Source organism: Magallana gigas, chromosome 5 (genome assembly GCF_963853765.1).
Source record: "Magallana gigas chromosome 5, xbMagGiga1.1, whole genome shotgun sequence".
Lineage (NCBI taxonomy): Eukaryota > Metazoa > Mollusca > Bivalvia > Ostreida > Ostreidae > Magallana > Magallana gigas.
In genome coordinates, this window is record NC_088857.1 from 41,523,108 (window position 1) to 41,547,320 (window position 24,213).

At 34.0% G+C, this 24,213-nt stretch overlaps 2 protein-coding genes across 6 annotated transcripts; both read left to right on the top strand.

Annotated features, from left to right (window-relative positions):
- Nucleotides 1-2,012: 2,012 nt before the first annotated feature.
- Nucleotides 2,013-9,871, top strand: LOC105346243 (uncharacterized). Its single transcript, XM_011454779.4, has 7 exons — nt 2,013-2,325; nt 4,069-4,643; nt 5,805-5,858; nt 5,973-6,134; nt 6,585-6,768; nt 7,200-7,294; nt 8,517-9,871. The coding sequence occupies exons 2-7, from the start codon at nt 4,268-4,270 to the stop codon at nt 9,680-9,682; spliced, it is 2,037 nt and encodes a 678-aa protein (XP_011453081.3). The 5' UTR covers nt 2,013-2,325; nt 4,069-4,267; the 3' UTR covers nt 9,683-9,871.
- A 5,437-nt stretch (nt 9,872-15,308) lies between these two features.
- LOC105347120 (solute carrier family 49 member 4 homolog) lies at nt 15,309-24,209 on the top strand. Of its 5 annotated transcripts, none has more exons than XM_034447460.2 (12): nt 15,314-15,961; nt 17,279-17,369; nt 18,113-18,276; nt 18,759-18,837; nt 18,987-19,048; nt 19,156-19,209; nt 20,062-20,188; nt 21,003-21,111; nt 21,808-21,875; nt 21,983-22,101; nt 22,279-22,461; nt 22,781-24,209. In XM_034447460.2, exons 1-12 carry the CDS (start codon nt 15,640-15,642, stop codon nt 22,954-22,956), a joined length of 1,554 nt encoding a protein of 517 aa, XP_034303351.2. In that variant the 5' UTR covers nt 15,314-15,639; the 3' UTR covers nt 22,957-24,209. The 5 variants fall into 5 exon arrangements, with proteins under 5 accessions (XP_065941541.1, XP_065941539.1, XP_034303351.2 ...); XM_034447465.2 differs by having other exon boundaries at nt 15,316-15,961; nt 18,759-18,828; XM_066085469.1 differs by lacking the exon at nt 22,781-24,209 and having other exon boundaries at nt 15,309-15,961; nt 21,983-22,136; nt 22,279-22,455.
- The last annotated feature ends 4 nt before the right edge of the window (nt 24,210-24,213 follow it).

A 24,213-nucleotide genomic window follows, 5' to 3' on the forward strand; every position in this document is an offset into this window, starting at 1 on the left:
CACATAGGTAATAATACGCATTTAACACCAACCTTTTAAAAAGCTCCGCCTAATGTACTCTACCTAAATTTTGACCAGTTTCTATCGTAAATATCTTTATATACGAGTACCAGATGCATGCTAGTATGTGAAAGCATTTAAATATTGTCATCAGATCAAGAACTGATTTAGTTTGAGCATTGACATATTTGTTTTAATTAATCTATATAATTGATTCAATTAGAGCTGTCAGGTTCATCCATTTCTTTTTAGTGTATGCAATTTTGACTAAAACAATTTGTTTATCTTTAAAAGGTTAATATGTTGGAACAAAGAAACATCACTTCAAACGATATACTGATTACAGAAACGACAAGGAACAAGTAGGTTTCTTTGTTTAAGAGAGCGTAACAATTACAATAAAACGACAAAGAAAAACCAGTTTTCTTTGTTAAAGTGTTAAACAATGTACATAGTAGATATCATACTAATCTATTTTGTCGTTGACAATATATATCGATCAATAAAGCTTCTTCAACAACAATATTGGTTATATCTACCAAATACTTGTCAAACGATCTTAGAACCATCACATCTGCACTTTTGTAAACAGTGAAAGCACACGATTGTTATTGTAATACCTATGCTTCGGCTCTTTGACAACTGTTTGGGAAACAATCTTGCTTAATACAGAGTTGCAGGTAGACCGGTATTTGCAGAATAGTGTTATGCACACTGTATGTTATAGACTGAGATGTCATTGCCAAACTCGGTTTCCTTTAGTCTGACTTGATAATTGACTTTATATAACTCGTTTTCCCTTCTCCTTTATTTATCAACCCGAAAGATATATGATTGTTTTCTTATTAACAACAGAGGTTTTTTTATTTCATTAATGAGACTCTTTTCATTTAACTTTATTAACTGTGTTCTTATATACACCAGTTAACTTTGATACTGGGTTAAATAAACGAAATATACTAGTAAGGCTGGATATTAAACAAAGCTAGATATACGAAGAGCTGCCACGGAAACATGTAAATATTGGTTATAGCAAGACTGTCTATATTCCAGCACTTGTATGCCTTGATGAATGTTGATCGTATCTGCCGAACTCCAGGATGCCGTGTTAAAGAAATGAAAGCAGAAACATTTAAGCTGGGGAGGTTAAGGTAGTACATGTATGCATATCACACAAAAGACAATTATGGAATGAAAAAAAACAATTTTTCTTTTGTGAGATGTTAAAGCTTTACATGCATCTTTCAAATGAAAAAAAAATTATGGATATTTTTCCTAATTCTAAATTCAAGAACTCCATCAATTTATCACAGTCAAATTTAAACTCAAATCTGAACTATTAGAAGTATCTTCTTTGACATAATAAATTCTTTAAAAAAATCTGCAATATTGCACTTCTAAAAGTACAAGCAAGCAAAACAGGTTATATAATCAATAAAGCTTAATATACAAAGTCGATGAACTAATGAATCAACCCACACAGAGTCTAGATGATTCAGGTGCATGCCGATGTAACCTGATTCTTTTATAACTTTCAATATATCATCAGAGCTTTGCATCCTGCTGCTGCATGCATCATGCACATGCATTTTTATGCCATTTTTGCAAAAATGGACGAAGACCATATTATCACACAATCACTCACTGTCTTCTGTCTCTGATTAATGAATTAATTTTTGTTGATGATTTATCAGAATAGGGGCACCAGCCTTTTAGTCATTGGATTCCACCTTTATATGAGAAGTACTTTTAAAACTTGTTGTCAAATTAAATTTTAAAAAAAAATCATTTTTGAACATTCTAATAATAAATTAGTGATCTAAATTTATAAGAGTTTTAATTGCAAAAATTGTCCCAATCATTCCAGTCTCTGAATTGCAGTATTAAAATTCTGCACAAAGAAATTTTGTATAATATCCCTTCAGTCATCCTATTTTTCTATTTCCTTAATACATAATCTTCAAATTAAAGTAAAAAAATTGAAAAATTTTCTAGCATATAGTAAATATCCCAATGGTAGCCTCTCTGCTCAGCATCCAGAAAACGTTTAGGCATCAGCACTCAGCGCTTTGCACACGCTGTTGGCATGGCTGGTGTTTATTTTGAATAGATGGTCAATGATCAAGTGCTTCGCTAGTGCGGAAAAATGCTTGAATTTATATTTAGCTTTGCGCTGACCTAAAACAAAAAAAGAGGTAGACATGTTCTAAGAAGTGGTTTCCTACTGTCACACTCGAGTAGATATGCTGCCTCGGGCAACAAGACGTACATACGAACCAGAGCAAGGAAGGTAAAATGGCGACGTGAAAAGTGTAGCAAAATCAGGTAATGTTCCTATTTTTCACCTCTTCTCAAACCTTTTTACTTCATTAGACTCACGATATATCTTGCTTTAGTTTCAAAGATGGTCAGAAACTTCGATATCGATCAATATTGTTACGATTTACATAGAATAAAAATATAGCGAATTGAATATTTGTATCAAACAACTGTTATAATATTCATGGAAATAAAACTCCATACATGTATTCTATAGAGGAGATTTGTTAAGGATCCTGGCACATTTCATGTGTATACTCTAAAAATGTTATCCTAGATATAAGAAATGTTTTATTGCGCATACATGTAGATCAAAGGTTGGTATCCTATGGCCATTAGGCCTCGTACGCTCTTGATAAGCTGACTTATAGACTGTATATCATGTTCCCTGGTGTAACGTTAATTGGGAGATCAAGGAGAGCGGTTATTATAAAAATCTAAATATTTTGTACTTAATAGCACAGTTTTCAAGGCTGTATGTCGTTTTCATACAAATATTACGAATGTCGTTCAACCGTATTGTACAACTTTACCGAGCATGGCGAGACTTTAGATATTAATATTTAGAATGTAACTTACGTAATTTGAACTTGACCAAGAGAAATCTACATACTAGAATGGAATAATTAAATAACAGGTATGTGTTTAAGAAGGTGTTAAGATGAGATGTGTCGTTGTGTCACCTGATTTCCCTTGTTTGGGATGTATCCAGCATGTAATACTAGACAAGTACCTTCCCAGAGGCTAAACACAACCAGGTTAAAATCAGCACACGTCTTACAGAAACATTGATATTAGAGGTATTTTATGGGAATCTCTATTCAATCTTATACTATGAATTGTAATGTTTACTTTTATTCATTTTCAAAATTTATGACGAAAATGAAACTAGTCTGACATTCGAAGGTTGAATTATTGCGTAACCAAGACATAGTTACTAGGTTTTAAACGACACAACACATCATTCTGGCGTTTAGTAAGTAGAAAGTTAAATAGCTAAATTTATTTTTAATTTTTAAAACAGTTACATTCTTTTTCAATGTTTTTATAGCGGATAAAGAAACTTCGTGAAAAATGAAATCCCAAAATAACAAAGTGCATCATTATCACCTGTTTTAATTATGTTAAATTCATATTTGTGCAAGTTCAGTATCAGAGGTGAATAGCATGTAAATCAATCAAAATGCATGAAATGGGAAGTGACATTCTTAAATAACATTTAAAAAAACCTCTCATAAATTATCTTTTAATAGTGATGTAGAAATCTTTGTTCATTCATGAATAGAGCATGTTTTAGCAAGGAATGCTAATGTGAAAGAAAGCAGACGAGACGAACGTATATGAACAGTTATATAAGTGTAGTACATGTATTTTTAAGGTTGTAAGAATAGAAAAAAAGGATCTAAATAACACGAACTGATTCTGTTAACATCCATGTGTTTGTGTGTCTCAAAATAAAACCTTGTAGAATAAAGGGAAAACATTAAATACCATTTAATGTAGTAAGATGTATATATACGAGTATGTGACATGAAATATGTTCATAAACATACATGTAATTACAGTGGCAAATATTTTAAATTACCTTAATATATAAAACTATTTGAACCAAAAAAGTTGTTTTTCAGTCTATCAGCAAAAGCTTTATGGGATTCGTCACGTGACCAACCCGACTTTAAAATACCTTATTTCACATTAATTATGTTGTATATTTTACATGACTTTTAAATGTTTTTTTTTCTTTTGTAGGTCGATTTTCCATGTGATTTTGTGAAATAAAATAACATTTTTAATCATTGTTTCTCTCAATTACCACTTTATCGTTGTGGATCTATCAACGGATATTTCAAAGAATATCAGTTTCTTGTTTAATCCTTATGAATCAGACACTCGGAGCATTAAATACCGGTACCTAAAATTTTCATTGGTATACTGATAAAGGATATGAATGAAGGATAAAGCGAATTTAAAATCTATGACCAAGTCATCAAACAAGATGGTAGAGGGACTGGAGAACCAGAATGGCTACTCTTGCTTATCTCTCAAAGTCCTTGGTCACTCTACTTGCAAACTGCTTTCTAATCATCTGGATATTCCTGCTGACATTGTGACAGAAAATGGCCTCACTCCAGATGTGTTTGGACTAGCCGAGCTGGCTGGATTTGACTCCAGCTACGTGAGGCGTTTAGCGTCTAAACCCGAAAAGACAATTGCATTGTTAGATGCATGGTCCAGAAAACCTGACGGTACAATAGGGAAGCTGTTGACCGCCTTAGATACACTTGGAAGGTTGGACTGTAAAACAGATATTACACCAAGTATTGGTAGGTCCACTTCATTGCTTTCAACTAGTCTATCTAATGGAAACGTGTATTGAAACTATAGCAAGACATTAGATACTTTAAATAAAAATGAAAACGATTAAGTAGTACGTGCTTTTTGAACTGATTGTGATATGAAAAGTTATTTAAAACTTAAAGATCATATGAATTTAGAAAAGGTGAATATTGTTTACAAAACTGCAATTTGTCATACTGACTTACAGCCCTTATAAAAAGAGAATTTTGATGACCCAGATCTGAAATCTATGACCATATTTCCAATTATTTTTTCCATTCTTTGCAGACATTTCTTTCTTTTCCTCATGACATTAATAGAAACAAAACGAAGACATATTGATTGATTTCTCTCTCTATGACAAAATGTTAATCGCTCATGTTTGAGCGAATACATTTGCTAACGGAACACAGCACTATGAGTAGCTAGCTGTTGTAACATCAATGGAAATGAAAGGTTCACATAACCTTGTTTTTTCTGAAACATCGGCAATGAATATGTAGATTATATTCATGTATAACATAAATTAACATTTTGTTTATAAATAGTAATAAGGGTTAGAGATTTAATTTCTGGAAAACTATCTTTTTTTTTACTGGAAATGAAACGTGTTAGAAAACCAAAGGTCAATACATCAATGACTTGAAAGTAGATATCGTAAGATTATTATTTTGTCAATACAATATTGATATGAAAAATTAACTAACTAGTAACTGTTACATCTAATCAATAGAATGCACAATGCAACCATTGCTGATCTCAAGTAATAACAAAGCATTCATTTTACCGTTATACAAATGTAACACGCTGATTGCTTTTAGAATATCATTTTGAAAAAAAAATAAATCACTGCTGTTAGAAGGAATAAACCCATTTATTTTATATTAAATCGTCCATTCATCATGCACCTGGCTTTAGCTGGAATGAATTGTTATAATAGAAAAGGATTTTTTGTGTGAAACAATTAATTAGAATATATATCCCGAAATGATAATACAGTTTCCCTCATCTCGAGAAAAAAATCTTTGTATACTTTGAATAAATTTCCAGTGATATATATCTTTTAGTGGATTCATATCCATAAAAAATATGTTTTTGGTGACCACAAAAGAGTCCTTGTTGAAAGGAATGTTCCGTCTATGTTTCAGCAAGAGATATTAAAAACTGGTTACAGAGTGATGCCAAGGAACCTAACCAACCAGGTATTGAGTACTAGCAAATTTTGTTTGACTTCATATCCGATAATTGTAATAAAAATCTCCAGTAAGATATTCAAACACACACTTTCAAATTCTTCTGACATATACTTTGTAAAGGTGCAGACATTCCGCGCGAGCAACCGCCGAAGTTGAAAATCCCCCCAGCAACACCTAGCAACAAACAGCACCAGGACTATGTATCATCGCCAGTGTCTCCCACCAGGTCAACCGGAAGTGACCCCACAGACCACAACGATGGGGCGCTAACCTTGGACGACCGTGAGTAAACAGCAAAGTCATACTACACAGATCGTACATTCTATCTGCCAGAGGGCTAGTAATCTATTTATAATCATTCCACTAAACATAGGTATGGCAATCAATGTGACTGTAAAAAGGTGACATTTTTAGTTACTACTGTACGTGTAATAGCATTGAAGCTTGAAATATTCGTCGCCTTACAAATGACTTTCATATCTTTTTAAATGTTAGAAAACTGTTTATAGTTAGAATAAACAAATTCTTAATATTTTTTTTCTAAATCATCTCTTTTTCCTTATTTATCAACATCGTCTTGTGGGTGTAATTTATATATTGCTATATATAATTGATAATGTACTTATACTATAATTTTTTTCAATGTTAACCTTAAAGGTTTAACACAATAAAACAACGGTTAAACAAAACACCACATACATTTTTTAATTAAAAAGAAATCAAATTTTGCAGTTGACGGAAACCAAGCTTCCTATGTTGCCTGCATATGTTGCTCTGATGACGACATAGAGATTGCGCACACGATCATCGAAGCGTACCGAGAGGTTACGAACACTGTGCAGTTCTTCCTGCCCCAGGAGCAACTGTTAGGAGGAAAGTACGAATACGAGTCACTAGCAGAAGTCATAGAGGACAGGTAACAGAAACTAAAGATCAATTAACTAAATTATTAGCTATTTCCCCCAAATTTTCATTTGTTTAGATTTATCAAGGAAAAAAAAGGAACAATGTGAATGCTTATATCATTATAACGTTATCCAATCACACATACAGATGTACCTTCAGTTGACATTAACAGCGTTTAGTATTCAAATTATGATTTAATGTATGCTTCAGTTATTACCAAACAATCATTTAGTTGCACATGATTAATGCAGTCATAATTCTTTAAAAGCATAATTACTATTATTGTCAATCAATTTCAAGGATTGACATATATACTCATACAGTGTATTGTTCAGCAGTCTGATTTTATATTTTTTTTTTCATTAAGCAAACAGTGACATGTAGATTATGGTTTCATTGCATGGCTCTGATTTAGCTCTGATGAGTGTAACTCTTTTGCAGGTGCGATGGCCGACTTCTGGTGATTATGTCCAGAACCTATGTTTCCAGTCCCGCCTGTATATTCTCTACACAATTCGTCAAATCCTTGGATCCAGGTATTAAAGTTTACTTAGCAATTATAGCTTATGTCCAATATATACTTATACTGTGAACATAACATCTAATTTTATTCACTGCCCCCCCCCCCCCACACACACACACTTAAAATTCACACTTATTAAAGTCTTAGAGGTAAATAAAAAAAGCCTCGAAACCCTCTCATTTCAGACAACTGCTACCGCGCATGTAAACTTGATAAATAATAAATAAAATCATGTATAATAACATGTAACATCAAGAAATACACCTCCATCTCGAAAAAGATCACTTTTTTTTCATTTTAAAAGGAACGATGATTTTGGTAAACTTATTTAATTAAGCCAGACCATGAAGACAAACATGAGCATATTTCCCACGTACATCTATCAAGATTTAAAGCCATTTCATTGGTCTACATTTGCACCAATGAAACAAAATGAATAAAACATTATGCCCCTTTACTACGTTTTTTTAATATAAAAAAGTGAGAAAAAAACGTCTTCTCTGAAAATGATATTTCTGAATCATTCGGTACGGCAGAATATATGTATTAAACGAGAAAGAGAACAGTGTCCCCTTTATATTCTACTTCCTCAGGTAAAGTTGTGTCGCCGAAATTCCATGGCATATTTAACACTGGTGACAGCTGGCATAATCCGGCATGAAGACGTCAATCAAATAATAAACCTACTATCATTCTGAAATGTTATTTGAAAAAAGAAATGCATTGTCAAGAAAGAAACGGTTTAGTTTGCGGAGATCGGGAGGGGCATTGGTTAAAATCAATCGATAAAATCAATGGCTTGATTTTTTTTATATTATGTAAATATATGCGATGCGTATAAATTCATTAAATTTTATTTGACAGGAATAGGAAGTATTTATTAGCGTGTATTCCAAGCTCAATTTAAGTTCAATGTATACAAAACAGTTTTATAAATCGATCTTAAAGGCAATTGCTGTTTGCTAATTCAACTTATGGCCATATAAAGTTCCATTATGGAATAAACTTACACGTAAATTATCTCGACATTTTTTGGCATTTCTAAACGAAAAAAATTAAAGAGACATGTAGTTTCTTTGCAATGTTGGCATCAAGGAATGATTAATCGTACAAAGTTTCTTTTTAATCACACATTCCATTAATATATTAAGATAATCAAGATATTATCGAGAAGCAATAAGATTATTGAATAACATAAAACTCTAAGTAAAAATATCTGTTAATCATTATTGTAGATGCAAAGAGAAGGAAGATTATCCCCATCATCAAAGATGAAGATGCGACATATCCCAGAGTTCTGCGCGGCATTAATGCTATAAAGCTCCAGCGCCTCAAGTTTAGTCTTCCATTTTGGAAACTCTTGTCCGCCTCTTTGGACATAAAGTACATTCCTAAACACAGTCAGACCGACAGCTCTTTGTTGTCGCCATCAAGTGCAGGTGTACCTAAGTCTTCAACCTCGTACACTTCCAGTTCATCTTCACCCTCTTTGTCTTCAAGCATTTCATATCCGTCGTCATTCTCCGGCAAATCTGTCCCATCCAGAACCTTCTCGGTTGAATCTCTTGAGAGTATTATTGATAACGAAAACGTTTCTCGAGTGTACGGTCTCCAACATCAGTCCTCCACGACAAGTACAATTTCAAATACTTCGTTGTCATATCATTGCCAGAATGTTTCGTCGGCCTCACATTCATCATTGATGAATGGTTCTAAGAAAGACCAGTCTTCCCAAAAAGATGATTGTACGGTACGTCTTCATCACTCTAAGAGCGACCAGGGCATGTCTGGAATGCTACGTTCTTCTGAGAGTTCGTGTTCTAGCTGCAATCCGGGAACAGTGAAAAAATCCGGCAGAAAATTTATGTCAAAACTCATGAAAACGTTCGGGTTAAGAAGTAAAAGCTCCAAGTCCCTTGTGGAAGATCCCATGAGATCCTCCAATGCACCTTCACCCATACGATCCAATTCCGAACCAGCAGAAACTTTACAGAGAGCTTTCAAATCGTGCGATGATATATTCAATGATCAAAGAAGAGATAAGACAAAACTACATTTTGTTCAAAATATTGTGACATCTTTGAAAACTGGCCTTTCTGGATCCAGGGAACTCACAGAAAGTGGTCAAAATTCGTCGACAGAATCCAGAAGTGAGAGTCTGATATCCCCAGTTTCTTCAGCTGGTGACATTCAATCGAGTCCTGTCGTTGAGCTTCCATTGAATATCCGTATGAACACATTCAACATCATTCAAAGGGAATATTCTGTAGATGGCAACACGGAGTCGGCCATCCTGCGATCATCCGGGTACTCCGACACAAACACAGAGTCGGCCATCTTGAGAGGAGCAGGGTCGACAGAAAGTATTGACGACAACAATGCGCAGTTTACTCTCTGTTGATGTGTCGTAGATAAAGTCCCGCCATGTATCTGTAATGCTCTGGCACTACTCTTGGTAAACGCAATTGTACATATTCAATGTAAATGTCAGATTTAAAGAAAGATAACCGGCATGTTTAATTATTTGTATCCCCAAATGTATGAAATAAAAGGATGAAAAATGAAAATATGAATAAAATCTTTAACAAAAAGAGTAATTAAATCTCTCTCTCTCTCTCTCTCTCTCTCTCTCTCTCTCTCTCTCTCTCTCTGGGTAAGGCATTTTATAAATGAAAACATTTTTATATACGTAATAGAAGTATCTTACGGCCGACGATTGATGTAGTATTAGTTATAAGTCAATCGAGATCTTTGTTACATGTATGACAGAAATGTTCATGTATTTGAATGTTTTGCTCCTGTATGTAGTATTTGTAGTAAATAAAAGCTAACAGTTGTGTTGTTAAGTTCTAATGACTGAGATTACTATTTGTTAAACGTTTTCACTGCATGGGCTCACAACCGTGAAAGGGGGGGGGGGGGGGTAGTCGACTCTATAGGTATCCAAACAATGTAAAGATCGATACATTATACCTATACAGCAAAATAAAGCTATATGGATTCGATTGGTGTGCATCTTCTTGCATTCGCTTCTGACAGATGTAGTAGAAAAACTCCCATTTTATGAAACAGTGAAATACCTTAATACTTTCAAGTGTGACAGTGTTGTTTATTTTGGCATGAAGGGGGAGGTTAGATATGCAAGAAAATAAAATATTTTGAATTTTACTATGAATTAAGCGATGGACTTAGAGAGGTTATGGGACATTTCTAAAAGGAGAAAAGTTACCCTATTATAGATTTACAGAGGGAAAACGAAGAAACCTGATCAAGGGGTAAGCTCTCCCCTATACACGGTCTCTCGCAATCGTAACTCCCACGGACCAATTTCTTTAAAAGAAAAGTTTGTATGAAATCAAACGTGTACGTAAAAAAACAAAGAGTTACAGGTTTTTGCCTTATGTTTTTAAGGTTTTCCGCTCTCAGCGGAAAACCTTACTATTATTCTGAAAAATTTTCAAATTTCTTCTTATTTTTTTTTTTCTTCTAGACGCCAACTTTGATCCTTAATATCTCGCTCGTTTGTTCACTGATTGTTTTGAAATTTTCAGGACTGATAACATGCCGCGTGATGTTGTCGTTGCATATTTTAGTTGAGAAAAATCTTTATCCGGTTTGAGTTATTCCCCTTTTAGTAAAATTTAACGACTTCTTTTGTCCAGGGGGTTTAGCTTTAACGATGACTGGCAGAGTCTCAAAGATGGGCTGGTTTGGAAGCTAATACATTGAATTTGTGCGAGATATATTTTATTTATTATTTAAATGCAAATAAAAGGGGTGGTATAGATGTTGAAACAAAGGTAAGAAAAAAAATCAAAAAAATTCGCGTATTTTCCTTGTTAGTTTTCTACCTGATAAAAATTTGTTATAACATGTATTTTAAAAGTTCTTGGTCTTACCGAGACCTTTCATTCGGTATACAGAAAAAGGGGCTGGCCCTTATAATTAGGGAGTTAGAGGCGTCCAAAGTTCCTTGTCAATAACTTAAAAAGGAATAAACATTTCTAATGCATTATTGAAGCAAAGTTGTAAAGAAATTAATTTTGAATCCTTCTATAGTATTCAATTTAATGTTTTCGTAATTTATAGTCAGTATTTGCAGAAACAATTGTTGTCAGTTCGGTCCATTTTTGTGGGGGTGCGCACGTTTATGAGGTTATGAAAGGGCTTCTTGTAATGCACTAACTGATACATGTAGCGCGCAAAAATAATTCCACATAAAATTCCCAAATGTTTTATACATATGTACATTTTCATTTCATATAGATAAACCTCTTTGACCTTATTTTTGTTGTTTGTTTCATAACTGTGCCCCTGTCTAAATTTAGATGCATCACGAGACTCAGGTAACCGATCGATAGGAGAGTCGCTAGCTGTATTCAGACCGTCGCCTAGACGACAGTGCATGTGCTTGTAGAGCTGGACGTACACGATTAACGCCCCACTGTGTTATACTGTAACAGAGACATTTTGAATTGTTTCAGTACTGGGAGATGTGTTAATAAAATGGTTCCAATGCATGGTAATTTAACTCAACTTTTCTACAATACGTATACACGGCCGTCACATAAAGCACAATGTGTATTACTGACATGACAAATGTACGCTGGCAATTTAAACGAACGCGGGATTGCTCCCGATAGAACAATTCTTTTAAAGCAAAAAAAAAAATACTGATTTGCGATGGATATAATATAATTATCATCGGGGAGATGATTTTAAAATGTGAACTTAATATTCGTATACGATAATATTTGAATCCAAAGCCGCTAGTTTTAAGTTACGGTTATTAGGGATATTAATTATGACTTGCCCCGCGTTTAAGGTTTTTTACTTGCAAAACATCTACAAACGAAAATACCAAACAACCTTCCGCAGCAACTTATAAATTATTTATTCCATACACAATTCTAAAGAGGTAATTAAATAAATTTTATAAATGCTTTATACTTGTAGTCGCTATCTTCCATGGAAAAAAGTGGCTTGAAAAAAATGTTGTTCAATGTTCATCAAATACGCTGTAGCCTTAGCAATCGAAAATAATTAACAAACTGTATATTGATAGATTGACATATCAACAAACATTCAGACCCGCAATGTGTTTTCTTACAAGTTCTATAAAACGTAGACTCAATGACTGAATTCTTTACCGTTTTCCGTCTGGGTTATATTGAATCACGTGTGTACGTTATGTGTAGCCAATTGTGTACATGCAGAGCAATGCAATGCTAGGACAATAAAATTCCAACAATGTATATGGTGAGGCCGGTCAGACTGATACTGGTTCTGCTTGTTCTACAAATAGCGAATGTAAGACGAAATATTTGGGTGTTATATTTTAAACAAATATAAGTATTGCATTCTTAAAAGCTTGCATTACTCAACAAAGTATTTTTTTGTAATTATTCTTAGTTACCTTAGCTGCATATATGTACCGCTCGGTCTGTATCCCGGAAAAATTGACTACCATCCGAAATTTTTCATACAAGGTCTACAGACTTGCAGCTACATGTAACATTACCTTTAAAAATACATTTTAGTATTTGCCGCTGTTTATAAATTCATTAAAAAGACGCGCAGAATCAAGTGGTAATATGTCGTTTGATATGGGATTTATGACGTCTATTTATATTGTTTTCCTTAAAATTATTTCATTATTTCAAGCTTGTGGGTGGAATGAAATCAGTTTCACATGTTATATGACATAAATATGTTCTCTCCCCACTTTTTCTCGAAGCAACTATTTTTATAAAATTTACATAAAAAAATTGAATTATCATGGAGTTGCCCCCCCCCCCCCCATTTTGGTAGCATGTAAAAAAAATGCTATAAAAATCATGAAATTATGAGTGAAATTTTGAAAATTTTGGATTTTGTCAAGATTTGTTGGATGAGTTTGCCCCCCCCCCCCACTTTAAAAAACGATGCTACGCGCTTGGAAATTACTCATTTCTTTATTCCCCTCTTTAATAAACAAAACAAACTAACAAACATAACCGATCCAGATAAATATAATAACATGTATCAAAAATTAACTTAAAAAACAAACTACACATTCATCCTTCACCAACAATATTGCCACAACGATATTTCTCATCGTTGTTACTAAGACCCGTGTAACAATCTGTTAAGTAGGTGCTTGCACGAAAAAGAACCCCTTGCTGATCTACATTTTCATTAACGCATACAAAGAAAAAATATATTAGATTTATTTTTGAATTTCTTTTGATGTAAAAAAAAAAAAAGAGAAGAAATTGGTTCTCAGTCTCTCTTTATGCCTGTTTGTTAGCGGTTAATCCAAGTTCATTTTGAATATCCTTTTGTAATTTAAAAAATGCGATGTAAATTTTTTAATGCAATATTTCGGATAAATCAATGAAGAGTTGTTTCTTGAAATTTAATTAGACCATAAAATTGTAAAATGCTAACTTTGAAAATTGTGCCCGATTTCTTTCTTTTTTTTAAGGTAAAACTTTATTGATTTAAAAAATGATTCTTTGAGACAAACAAATTGACATAATCAATAAGAGTTTGACAATCTCTAACTGCAGGTCTGTAGCTTTTAGTCAGAAAAAGAATCGGATGGACGACCTAGGACACAGATCGTCCATCCGAATTTCTTGAAAATTGCCATTATTTTCGTACGCGGACGCAAAACTCACCGAGACTAAATGGTTCGTATCTTAAGTTTTAAGTTTTAACTGCTTTGAAAGGTAATATTGGTTTTCTGATAATTATGAACATGAATAATTAAATAAAAATGGTTAAAATTTCAGTAAAATTACCGGCATCGGTCTTCTCCGTGCGCGGATCTAGAAGAGGAAGGGTTCCAGACCCCCCCCCCCCCCAGCTAAATTTCTTTCAATTACGTGTACATTATAAACTTACCAAATATGCCTCGGACATCCCTTGGCAAACTCAAATAACCGTCTGACTTTTCAACCCCCACCCCGGAAAAATTTTCTGATCCGCGCATGTTCCCCCTCCTCGAAATACAAAATTATTCTTAAAACCCCTTGTAAAATTTTCACGATCTCCGCATATATACTAAGATATTAATTGGCGCTTGCGTTCGATAAAAATGCGTGTAAAACGTTTGCCAATGGTGTTTTTACCTTCGTACCGGGCATAACCACAGTCCCACTCTGTGAATAAAATGCGGCGAATCAAACTAGAGACAACGGGTTAAGATCTGTATTTGCTCATAAACATGTAGTATCATCGTGCAAAATGCACTGTTCAATTATAATTTTTTTTTACTTTACTTGTAAAATTCAACACCTGTTTCGTAATTTTTTCTCACAGTTTATTTCTTACATAGTTACTTTTTTATTTAGTGATTGACACTTTTCAGACTTTATATGTGATTTCAAAGAGACAGAGTGTCATGTCTCAAGGACTGTTTGGTGAACCGACTGTTTACCTTTTAAAACAACATTATCAGATTTTCATTTCTTGGACATCAAAGACTCATTGAGTTTATTTAATTATTTTATATCTGTGAACCTTTCACTCAGCTTACTTATATAATTACCTGTCAATTGCAATTTATACTCATTGTTAAGATTCTTATAAATAGTTATGTACAATTGTCAATGCGCAGTCTGGAATACGGCGGCCATCGTTGAGTCTCGTCCAATAATGTGGAATCCTGCATCAATTGCCTGTTTATTTCTCTGGAACTGTATACTGGTGGACCTTCGGGAATAAGGCAAACCTACCCTTCGTTTTAGCTTACGGCCCACAGCACGCCCCAACCTTTTACCTTATACACTTTACGCCAACATTCCCTCACCCGGTTCGTACTGCACACGACCGATGCAGATCCAGACGAATTCTCTATCACCGTAAAATCTACGCGGTCACAGAAATATAATACTTTGTTTCTCAGTGTTTACACATCTAATATTGTACTATGGTCAGCTATCAATTTTTTGTAATACGTCACAAGTATGACGCAGCTACGACGGAAAACCTAATCGTTGCTTGCAACGAGCTCGTCTCTAGTTTTGTATTATATTTAGCATTTACTGATCGGTTGTTAAAAATAGAAAAATCCAGTTTTTACCCCTCACCCGCGCCCCCAATATGCTTCGTCCTGTCCCTCCGATCCACATCCTTATTAGAGCATGTACTGAAGTTGTACCGTTGGTACTTATAAAGATAACTACGCATTTCTTATATACCTATGTGATATTTCTGTCGTCCACGTGACTTGAAATCATGTGACCATGTGTTTACTGGATGTAAACAATATACGTGCAATAGCTGTTCGTGACTTCGTTCAATGTAGCACATTATGTCTTATGTAAAAGCCGGTTCTAAACAGTTTACATATGTACAAATTCTGAGAATATCATGTCGGTAAGTGAGAAAAATGGAGTCACTGTAAATAGCATAGTCCAGCATGATGACTGTACCAAGTCGACGGACGAGGGAGCCCCCCTGCTTCCAAGGAAAGAGAAATATAAAACATACCGGCGGAGATGGTTTGTTTTGGGGGTGTTCAGCATGGCCTGCTTTCTGCAGGCCGCCATCTGGAACACGTGGGGACCCATCACACAGTCCGCGGAGGTGGTGTTTGGGTGGGAGGACAGTCAGATCGGAATGTTGGCAAACTGGGGAAACATCGCCTACATATTCACTGTCTTCCCAGCTTGCTACTTCATGGACACTAAAGGTAACATGTTAATTACCGGCCGTTAAATTCCGTAACCAAACAAAAATTGTTCCATCTACTGTGGTACATACGTATCTGAGTGTATAGGGTGTTGACAACAGAATCGTTAACGTTGTACATATATATTTATTCAAACAAGATTGCAAAAAATTTAGTACACATTTGTTTATACATAAATTTGTTATATAAAAGGCATGATACCGGTATTGTACAAAGTATTATGAACTACTTTCACAACGAAAAAACTTGTGAGCGATATTTCAATTCAAAATGAGCACATGGAAATGATATATTATGTTTAATGTCTTTAAGACTGTGACAATCATAAAAAATGCAACATTGCAATGCTTAACTTGAGTTGAAAGTTCAATTTTTATCAGTGTAATTAAAAATTTTAGAATTCTTTTAATAAAAAAAGAGTAAAAAATATATAATATTCAATAGTACATGACCATGTATATTGCTATTCCGTTGAAATATCTTGATGAAGAATGCGAAATACATACATTATATACAGTACAATGTATGTCCAGTTCAAAATGGAGGATTGGCCAGTGTTTACATAAGAATTTAGTGTGCTTGACATTAGTGATAATAATAGTACACATATTTAAAGTGGTATAGTCAGAAATCAAAATGTCCAGGTATAATAACTATGCACACAAAAATATCTAAAGGTAAACATCCTTGGGTGTAGTTATTTATGTGCATGCATTATACCAATGAAAGAGAAAAACTGTAGGTCTTAGATCAATGTTCTTTCAGATGAATGAAATTTTATAAAGCAAAAACATGACCCAATAATGAAATTCGCTTTTGTCAGTAAATTGATTTTTTGGAAATATTCAAGGTATATAATTTTGAATCCATTCAAACTGAGTTCTGTTATCTAAATACAATCTGACTTATATACATTTGATGTTTATTCACAACAAACAGTTTCTGGACTCTCATTAATCATATATTAAATATCATAAATGTTCACCTACCTTAGTGTCTATTTTCACGCAAATGTTAAAGTACGTATTAAATAACTTACGTGTGTATTTTGTCAAACTGTAAGGTGCATTGTCATACTAAATCATAGAAGTTTTTTTAGATTCTAATACAGGTTTATTTTAACGTGCATGTATGTAAAACTTGGATCAACTATACCAGTATCCATTTAGAAATAAATTGAACATTTACATAGTTTTATACTTATTAAGATTTCACTTGCAATGAAAAAAAAAACTTGTCGCGCTGAATTTTCATTTGTTTACAGTTACATGTATCTTGTAAAACTTCAAATTTTGTACTAATTTTTTTACACCGTAGGTTTAAGGATATCGTTTATGGCGTGTACAGCCATGATGTTGATCGGGACCGGGGTTAGATGTATCACCACAAATCCTAAGTATGCGACATGGTAAGTGAGTGGAGACAGCAACAACAACGTAATAAGGACATATATGTACACTAAAATTCTACTGCCATAAATAGCCACGCTAAGCTAAAAAAATGGAAGTTTGTTCGTTATGCACGTACATTGATTGCATGTCAATGCGCATGCACTCCCAGAATGTTGGGCATTTGTGTTCGTAGAAGTATTTGTAGTAAGGTTCATTTTGTCACCTAATTCATGAGACCTTTCGTCCATAACCTACATGTAACGAGGGCAAAGTAAGCGAGAAAGAAGTATTTCATCTAGAAATTATACTTCTATTTCAGACATTGCTCCTTCACGACCGGGGCATATACTGTTCTATTTATCATATCCCGTACGCCTGTCTGTCCTCTAAACTTGACCTTGACCGTCCTTCCAATAGCCTTAGTCTCACTATTCTTTTTCTGCATTCAGTCCGTTTGTTTGAAAGAAATTTAACCGTAATGATTGTGAATCTTCCCTTGGCTTTACTAATAAAGTCCTGGTTTTGCAATTGGCTTTACCAAAATAAATCTATTTTAACCGATTTATACTATTCATCGAATATATTTGTAACTAATCCTCGTAGAAAGGTACTTAAATATTGTCTTCGTGTTACAATGCAAATTTACCTTAAGGGTAGAATGTTGGGGATCAAATTCCCTTGAAAGGTAAATAGTATATGAAAGATATATAATACTATTTATGTGTTTTCCTTTCATTCAGTTTTATTTTTTACTCTATAGGTTGATGAATTTATGTGCTATACTGAATGGAATTGCTGGAACAGTGCCATTTGCAGGTCCTGCGCTGGTTGCCAACACTTGGTTCCCGCCGCAACAGAGAACCACTGCTACAGCTATATCATCTGTATTTAACTATGGGGGCGTTGCAATGGCATTTGTTATAGGTGTGTAGTGCCACCAGAATTACACAGGAATATATCATATCATATAATATTAATATTACATGATAACATGTCATATGATATTTATAATAATTATTATATGATGAAATTTTACTGTTTCCTCATATGTGCAAGAAAATTATAAACCAAAAGTACGAAGATCTTTTTTAAACCCATGAAACCGGTGAATTAAAATCAACCTGTAGTAGTTCTTTAATCAAGACATACTTACTTTAGTTATCGTAAAGTATACTGTCAAGAAATCTGGTGACATGTTTAAATGTAACTGTTCTGTAGCATTATGTCATTGCTACAGTAAATAAAAGAACACCTGTTGTCACTGAATCACTATTTTTCATGCGCTTCAAATCTGTCATGCTTATTAGCGATCATACGTTACTCAGATTTAATGGACCATTGTTAGGGTCATAGACCAAGGAGTCTGGGAAGAACAATCGATAAACATTTGATATATTTCTTTTTAGGACCACAGCTGGTGTCTGCACCAAAGTACAATTATAACAATGAAACCCGAAACATCTCTGTATCAGACAGGTACTTAAAGTAAATATCAATTCTGTCATAGTACAACAATCTCTCTTGTATATTTTCGAAACATATAGTATTCACATGCATATTCATGTACTGAAAGACAAAATAATTGTCATAAAACTATATATATATTTGTTATGTGTACAATATGTACATGTCAGGTTACCAATTAGTCTGGAAACAGAAACGCAGAGTCCAAAAAATGTCTCCAACACAACCCAAGGTTAGACTATTCCTGGGTATTAATTTTGCATCATTTAAACAATCAATCTCTTGTTATAGTATGGTGTTGTAATTGTAATCATAATTATGTCATTTGTTTCTTTATAGTATTAATCAATTTTACCCACGTGCGAGAAGATATAGTTTATTTAATGTATTATGGTAAGTAAAAAGTTAAAGATAATTTTGATAAATAAATGTAAACTGATCACTAAGAAAAACGTTTTGGTAATATTATGAAATCTTAAATTGTGAATATGTAAGTTCTTGGTTAAATTTTATAAACTTTGCTATCAGCTGTTGATATTATGTACATGTACTTTTGGGTAAGAAATTCTATTATTGCTGTTTGTATCTTTATGAAGAGGGAGAGTCTAACATGCGCTTAAGATGTCATTCTGATTATCAGTTTAATGCGGTAGTTTGAGTTTATTTGGGACAAGATAAGATTTCATGAGTAATGAAATACTATCAGTAGTATTTCTTTCGGTGTTTTTTAAAGTGACACTTCTTTGCAGCATTAATCTGGAAACATCTTCTCATCCATTCGGAAATTAATGCTACAATCACTATGACTGTATGCACTTGAGTTTAACGAGTTCTCATCCCCACTTAAATGAAAAGAATGTGTTTATGACTAACGCATTGGTCCTTTATACATTGGACTAGAAGTGACATATCATACTGTCACAAGATAGATATTACGTATAACCGTGTTATATATATATATATATATATATATATATATATATATATATATATATATATATATATATATATATATATATATATATATAGATAGATCAGTTCCTAAAGTTGAGTTGTACATTAAATCTAAAATCTTTAATTTCCTTTGAAACCTTTTTCTTTCATAGTTCCTAATCCTTTCCAATTATAAATTGATTTAGAGTCAAAAGAACTACATATTTTGTCGTTGTTATAAGACATCTATTAACATGCATGTAATACTATTATTAGTAATTAAGTCCACTTTGTTGTCCTTGCCTTGACCAGAATGTGCTGCCGCCGGCCTTATCTTCCTGTGCAGTCTCTTCATGCCGTCCAAGCCGCCAACGCCCCCTAGCGTGTCCGCCTCCACAGCCCGCGTGGAATACCGGAAGGCGCTGATGACTATCTCCAGGTATGTATATTTCTTCGTTAATTCCATTTTTATGCATCCTTTTGCTCAATGAATGTTAAAAGATTCATATTTGAACCTTCATTGTTATCCACGTGTAAGAGTAATTAGCTCAGTAATATTGATGCGTTTGGTGAGTATATTGATTTCAATCAACAAAAATATCGAGTAATAACCCGCTATATATTAAAGATATCATTTTGTATTCCAGCAATTGAACATTTTAAAGAAATAAACAGCAATGTTAAGCCTTTCGTGAACCGGGATATGAAGTTGGTTGGTCATGTGATCAAATCCTTTGAAGCCCGAAGGGCTTCTCAGTAGATTTGATCACGTACCAACGTTATATAAGGAAACATTTTTGCAAATGTAAATATGGAAAAATGATGCAAATCCATAAATTTGTGGCCAAAGTTGTATATAGCATTTAAATAACGCACTTTGTTGTGACTGAAACGACTCAATGGTTAGATCACCACACCTTATGTAGCCTTATAGAACTAGGCTTTTTAGGTTGTGGGATTGATACCACTGAAATTTGGGGTAATAATTTTTTTTCTTATCGTTTGTTAAAATATTTTAAAATTGAATGTAGTTAGAAATTGTGCTTAAGTATTATAAAATTGTCAAATAGATTTTAAAAGAGAAAATTAAATCTAAAATAGTATTTTAAGATTAACCGATTGGCATTAAATATTTGCGCTATCTTATCCCCCCTGCCATCTTCTTTGATTATTCGTTGCAATGTTGTTCCCCAAAAATTTAGATTTGCGAGAATTTTTAAAAATTATCACATTTAACGTGATGATTCTTACAGGAACAGAGCAGTATGGTTGATTGCACTGGCGTATGCCTTACCCGCGGGGGTGTACGGGGTGTGGGGAGCCGTCATTGACGTCATACTGAAACCCGTGGGAATAGGACAGGTAAAATACCAAGAGGCTGTGTATTAAAAACACTGAGCAGGTAAAGCATTTCTAGAATATTTTTTGACAGTCTGTGGGAGAAGGAAATGCAATTAAACTACAACTAAATTCCACAGAAAGGGGAGGTAAGGAAATGAATACGACATTTCAAATCACCCTAAGGGCATATGGTATTGGGACATGTTATTTAAAGAGTAGGTAACTGGAATTGTATTTTTATCAGACGCCGTTAAAATACTGTGGTTTCATCAATATTCGTTGACTACCAATTTTCGTGGATTTTGTTGCAAAACCCGTGGCTTGCGACGATGGTTGTACAGTTAATCCTCGAAATCAGGCACGTAGCATCGTTTTAGAAAGGGGGGGGGGGGGCAGACTCATCCAAAAAATCTTGAAATCTGGAAATAAAATTTTCGTTTAAGTGCAATATCTTAAAACATGTTGTCTAAGTAGGATCATAGGCCATCAATTAATATACACTGTATCTTTGAAACTGTGATTTCGCTAAATCCACGAAAATATATGTCCACGAATGAAACCACAGCGGTCCAATATCGAAAAAGAATATTAAAAGATGAAAACTTGTATCAATAAAATCTAAACAGATCCCAATTGATTTTTATCATATTTGTGCATGTTATTTGAACCTTATTTGTGATTCTGTGAATATATAATAATGTTTGTTTACTTTTGCAGAACGAGGTTGGTTGGATAGGATTCTATTCTATAATGGCGGGCTGTGTCTCGGGTCTAGCAATCGGAAGGTATCGGTCATTTTTGCTAAATATTGCGTGGTTTACTAAATAATATAGACTAAGTATATCTAGAAGCACTAGGAATTTATGGGATTTTTAAATGTAATTTTGGACAGATTTTCGGATCTCTTCATGAGGCACATGAAGCTCTTTCTCCTTGTCATGTTTGCTATGGCTGGTGGATCGTTTGTCTGGTTCACTCTCATGTGTGTCGATGTCATTCCACTTTCTACAAGCAAGTCAAATTGTAGATTAATTAAACATTGTGTGGTAAATGAACCGTATTTAATTCTGAACTCAGATAGTAAACCGTGTATATTGGTTGCAAATTTATTTAGATGACCCACAGTAATACAGAGTTCGTTTTCTTACATGCAAGTTTTACAACAGTCTCCGGCATTTTGTCTTGCAGCACAAGTGTACATCTCTAACATTGTTGGAGGAATGTCTTTGAATGGGGCCATTCCCCTGTTCTATGAGTTGGGGGCCGAGTCGGCCTTTCCCGTCTCTGAGGGGGTCGTCGGGGGATTTCTTACCTGGTTAAACAATCTGTGTGGAGTCATGTTTCTTTTTATGCTTCAAATACCAAACATAGGTGAGTACTTCCGCTAATGTATCCTCATATTGGTCCACAGAACATGATGTATACGCATCTGCTCTTGTTCGTGTGAATGCTAATTTTTTTTCCAAATGTCTGTTTTCTTTTTGTCTGTCGGTCGTTTTGTTTCATGTTATTTTCTCGCTTTACTTACATCTTCGTCAAATTGCTAGAACTGCGTTTTAATACTTAAAAGCAGGTAGACGATGAATTTTTTGACAAGTGTAAAATATATGGTTTAGTTGTCGACAGTTCTCATGGCTGTAGTCCTCGGTGTAAGAGTTAAAATTCAATATACCCCTTGATTTCTCCGCAGGGACGTCTTGGATGAACTGGACACTGGTGGGTAGTGTTGCTATGGGTCTAGTCTTCCTGTTTGTCTTTCCGGAGCGGTACACCCGCACTGACATAGATATCTATGTAGATAAAGCAGAGACAGGCCATCCAGAAACCACGGTCACCGCCCGCCACACCGTGTACCAGAATCCATGAAACAACCAAGAGACCGAGGTCGCCGCCCACCACAGTCTGCCCACCACAAACCGTGTACCAGATCACTATAAACGCACACCTGCATGTATATTTAGAATGAGTTCGGTTGTGAAGTGTACTACTTTCAATTCCGTTCAGTATATTCACTCAAACCATGAAATGGTACATAAGGTCAAACAGTATATACGGTTCAAAAGTCAAAGGCACATTTTATTAATGAAAAGAAAGGTATTAAATCAAGATTAATAGGCTTAAATATACAATATATACAATAAAGATAGAAAAAAAGTAGAATCGTGGAGGGCAAACTAATTTATCAGACTGTATATTTTGATAATAAAATGACAATTTTTTCAGAGTTGTACCATTAGTACAAAACACAGGCTCGCAGTTGGTGCTGAACAGTATTTATCCTCAAAATATTTATGTCTTAACATCAATAGCTCTTTACATTCAAGAATATAATGAAATTCGTCAGACATTTGACCTGAATTACATAGTTTACACACTCTTTGGTTTAATGGAATATTGCACCATCTCCCAGTCTCCACTGGTGATGGTGGTTTAAGGTTCTAAATTTCATGAAAATCTTTCCGAGTTTGTGCAACATATTAATGTAATTGTTTTTAAACTAAAAATTTTCTTTAAAATCTTGTTTATTTGCCCTTTTTAATTTCACTAGACTATTTTTAATATAAGTCAACTCGCGAATTCTTAAGTCTCCAACCCTACACTCACCCCCACCCACACACACAAAAGAGGTTTTTTTCGTAAATCATTACCATTGTGTTGTGAATTTCAAGTCGTGTGCTTGAAAGGAAGGCTAAACTCCACATTAATAACAACATACGGTGGTAATTTACATATTTCATATTTTATGTCGTACATATCATGTACAATTGTTTTATTAGTGTTTTGTACATGTATTTGTTGCTAGGACAGTTGGGATTGATTAAACATTTCTTGGTCCTTCAAAAACAAAAGGGCATACAAAAATAATCAGACAGTGTACACGATTTTTTCTAATAAGACAATTACAATTTAAAACAAACTACAAAAAAAAGAACAACTTGTAACTAAAGATTGCATTAGCTAGGGGTTATTTATAATGACCCATATGGATGCAATATACATGTATATAGTTGACAAAGGACAGTACTGTATATAAGTTTTGTAATTATACATGTTGTATATACTGTGTTACAGTATTAAATGTTTCTGTTTTAATTGTGCAATAAACATATTTATTAACATCCA

Coding starts and splice junctions, on each gene's coding strand:
- LOC105346243 (XM_011454779.4), top strand. CDS start 4,268: ATGAAGGATAAAGCGAATTTAAAATCTATGACCAAGTCATCAAACAAG. Junction 6,769..7,199: donor GCAGAAGTCATAGAGGACAG/GTAACAGAAACT, acceptor ACTCTTTTGCAG/GTGCGATGGCCGACTTCTGG. Junction 7,295..8,516: donor CGTCAAATCCTTGGATCCAG/GTATTAAAGTTT, acceptor TCATTATTGTAG/ATGCAAAGAGAAGGAAGATT.
- LOC105347120 (XM_034447460.2), top strand. CDS start 15,640: ATGTCGGTAAGTGAGAAAAATGGAGTCACTGTAAATAGCATAGTCCAG. Junction 20,189..21,002: donor GCGCTGATGACTATCTCCAG/GTATGTATATTT, acceptor TGATTCTTACAG/GAACAGAGCAGTATGGTTGA. Junction 22,462..22,780: donor GCTTCAAATACCAAACATAG/GTGAGTACTTCC, acceptor ATTTCTCCGCAG/GGACGTCTTGGATGAACTGG.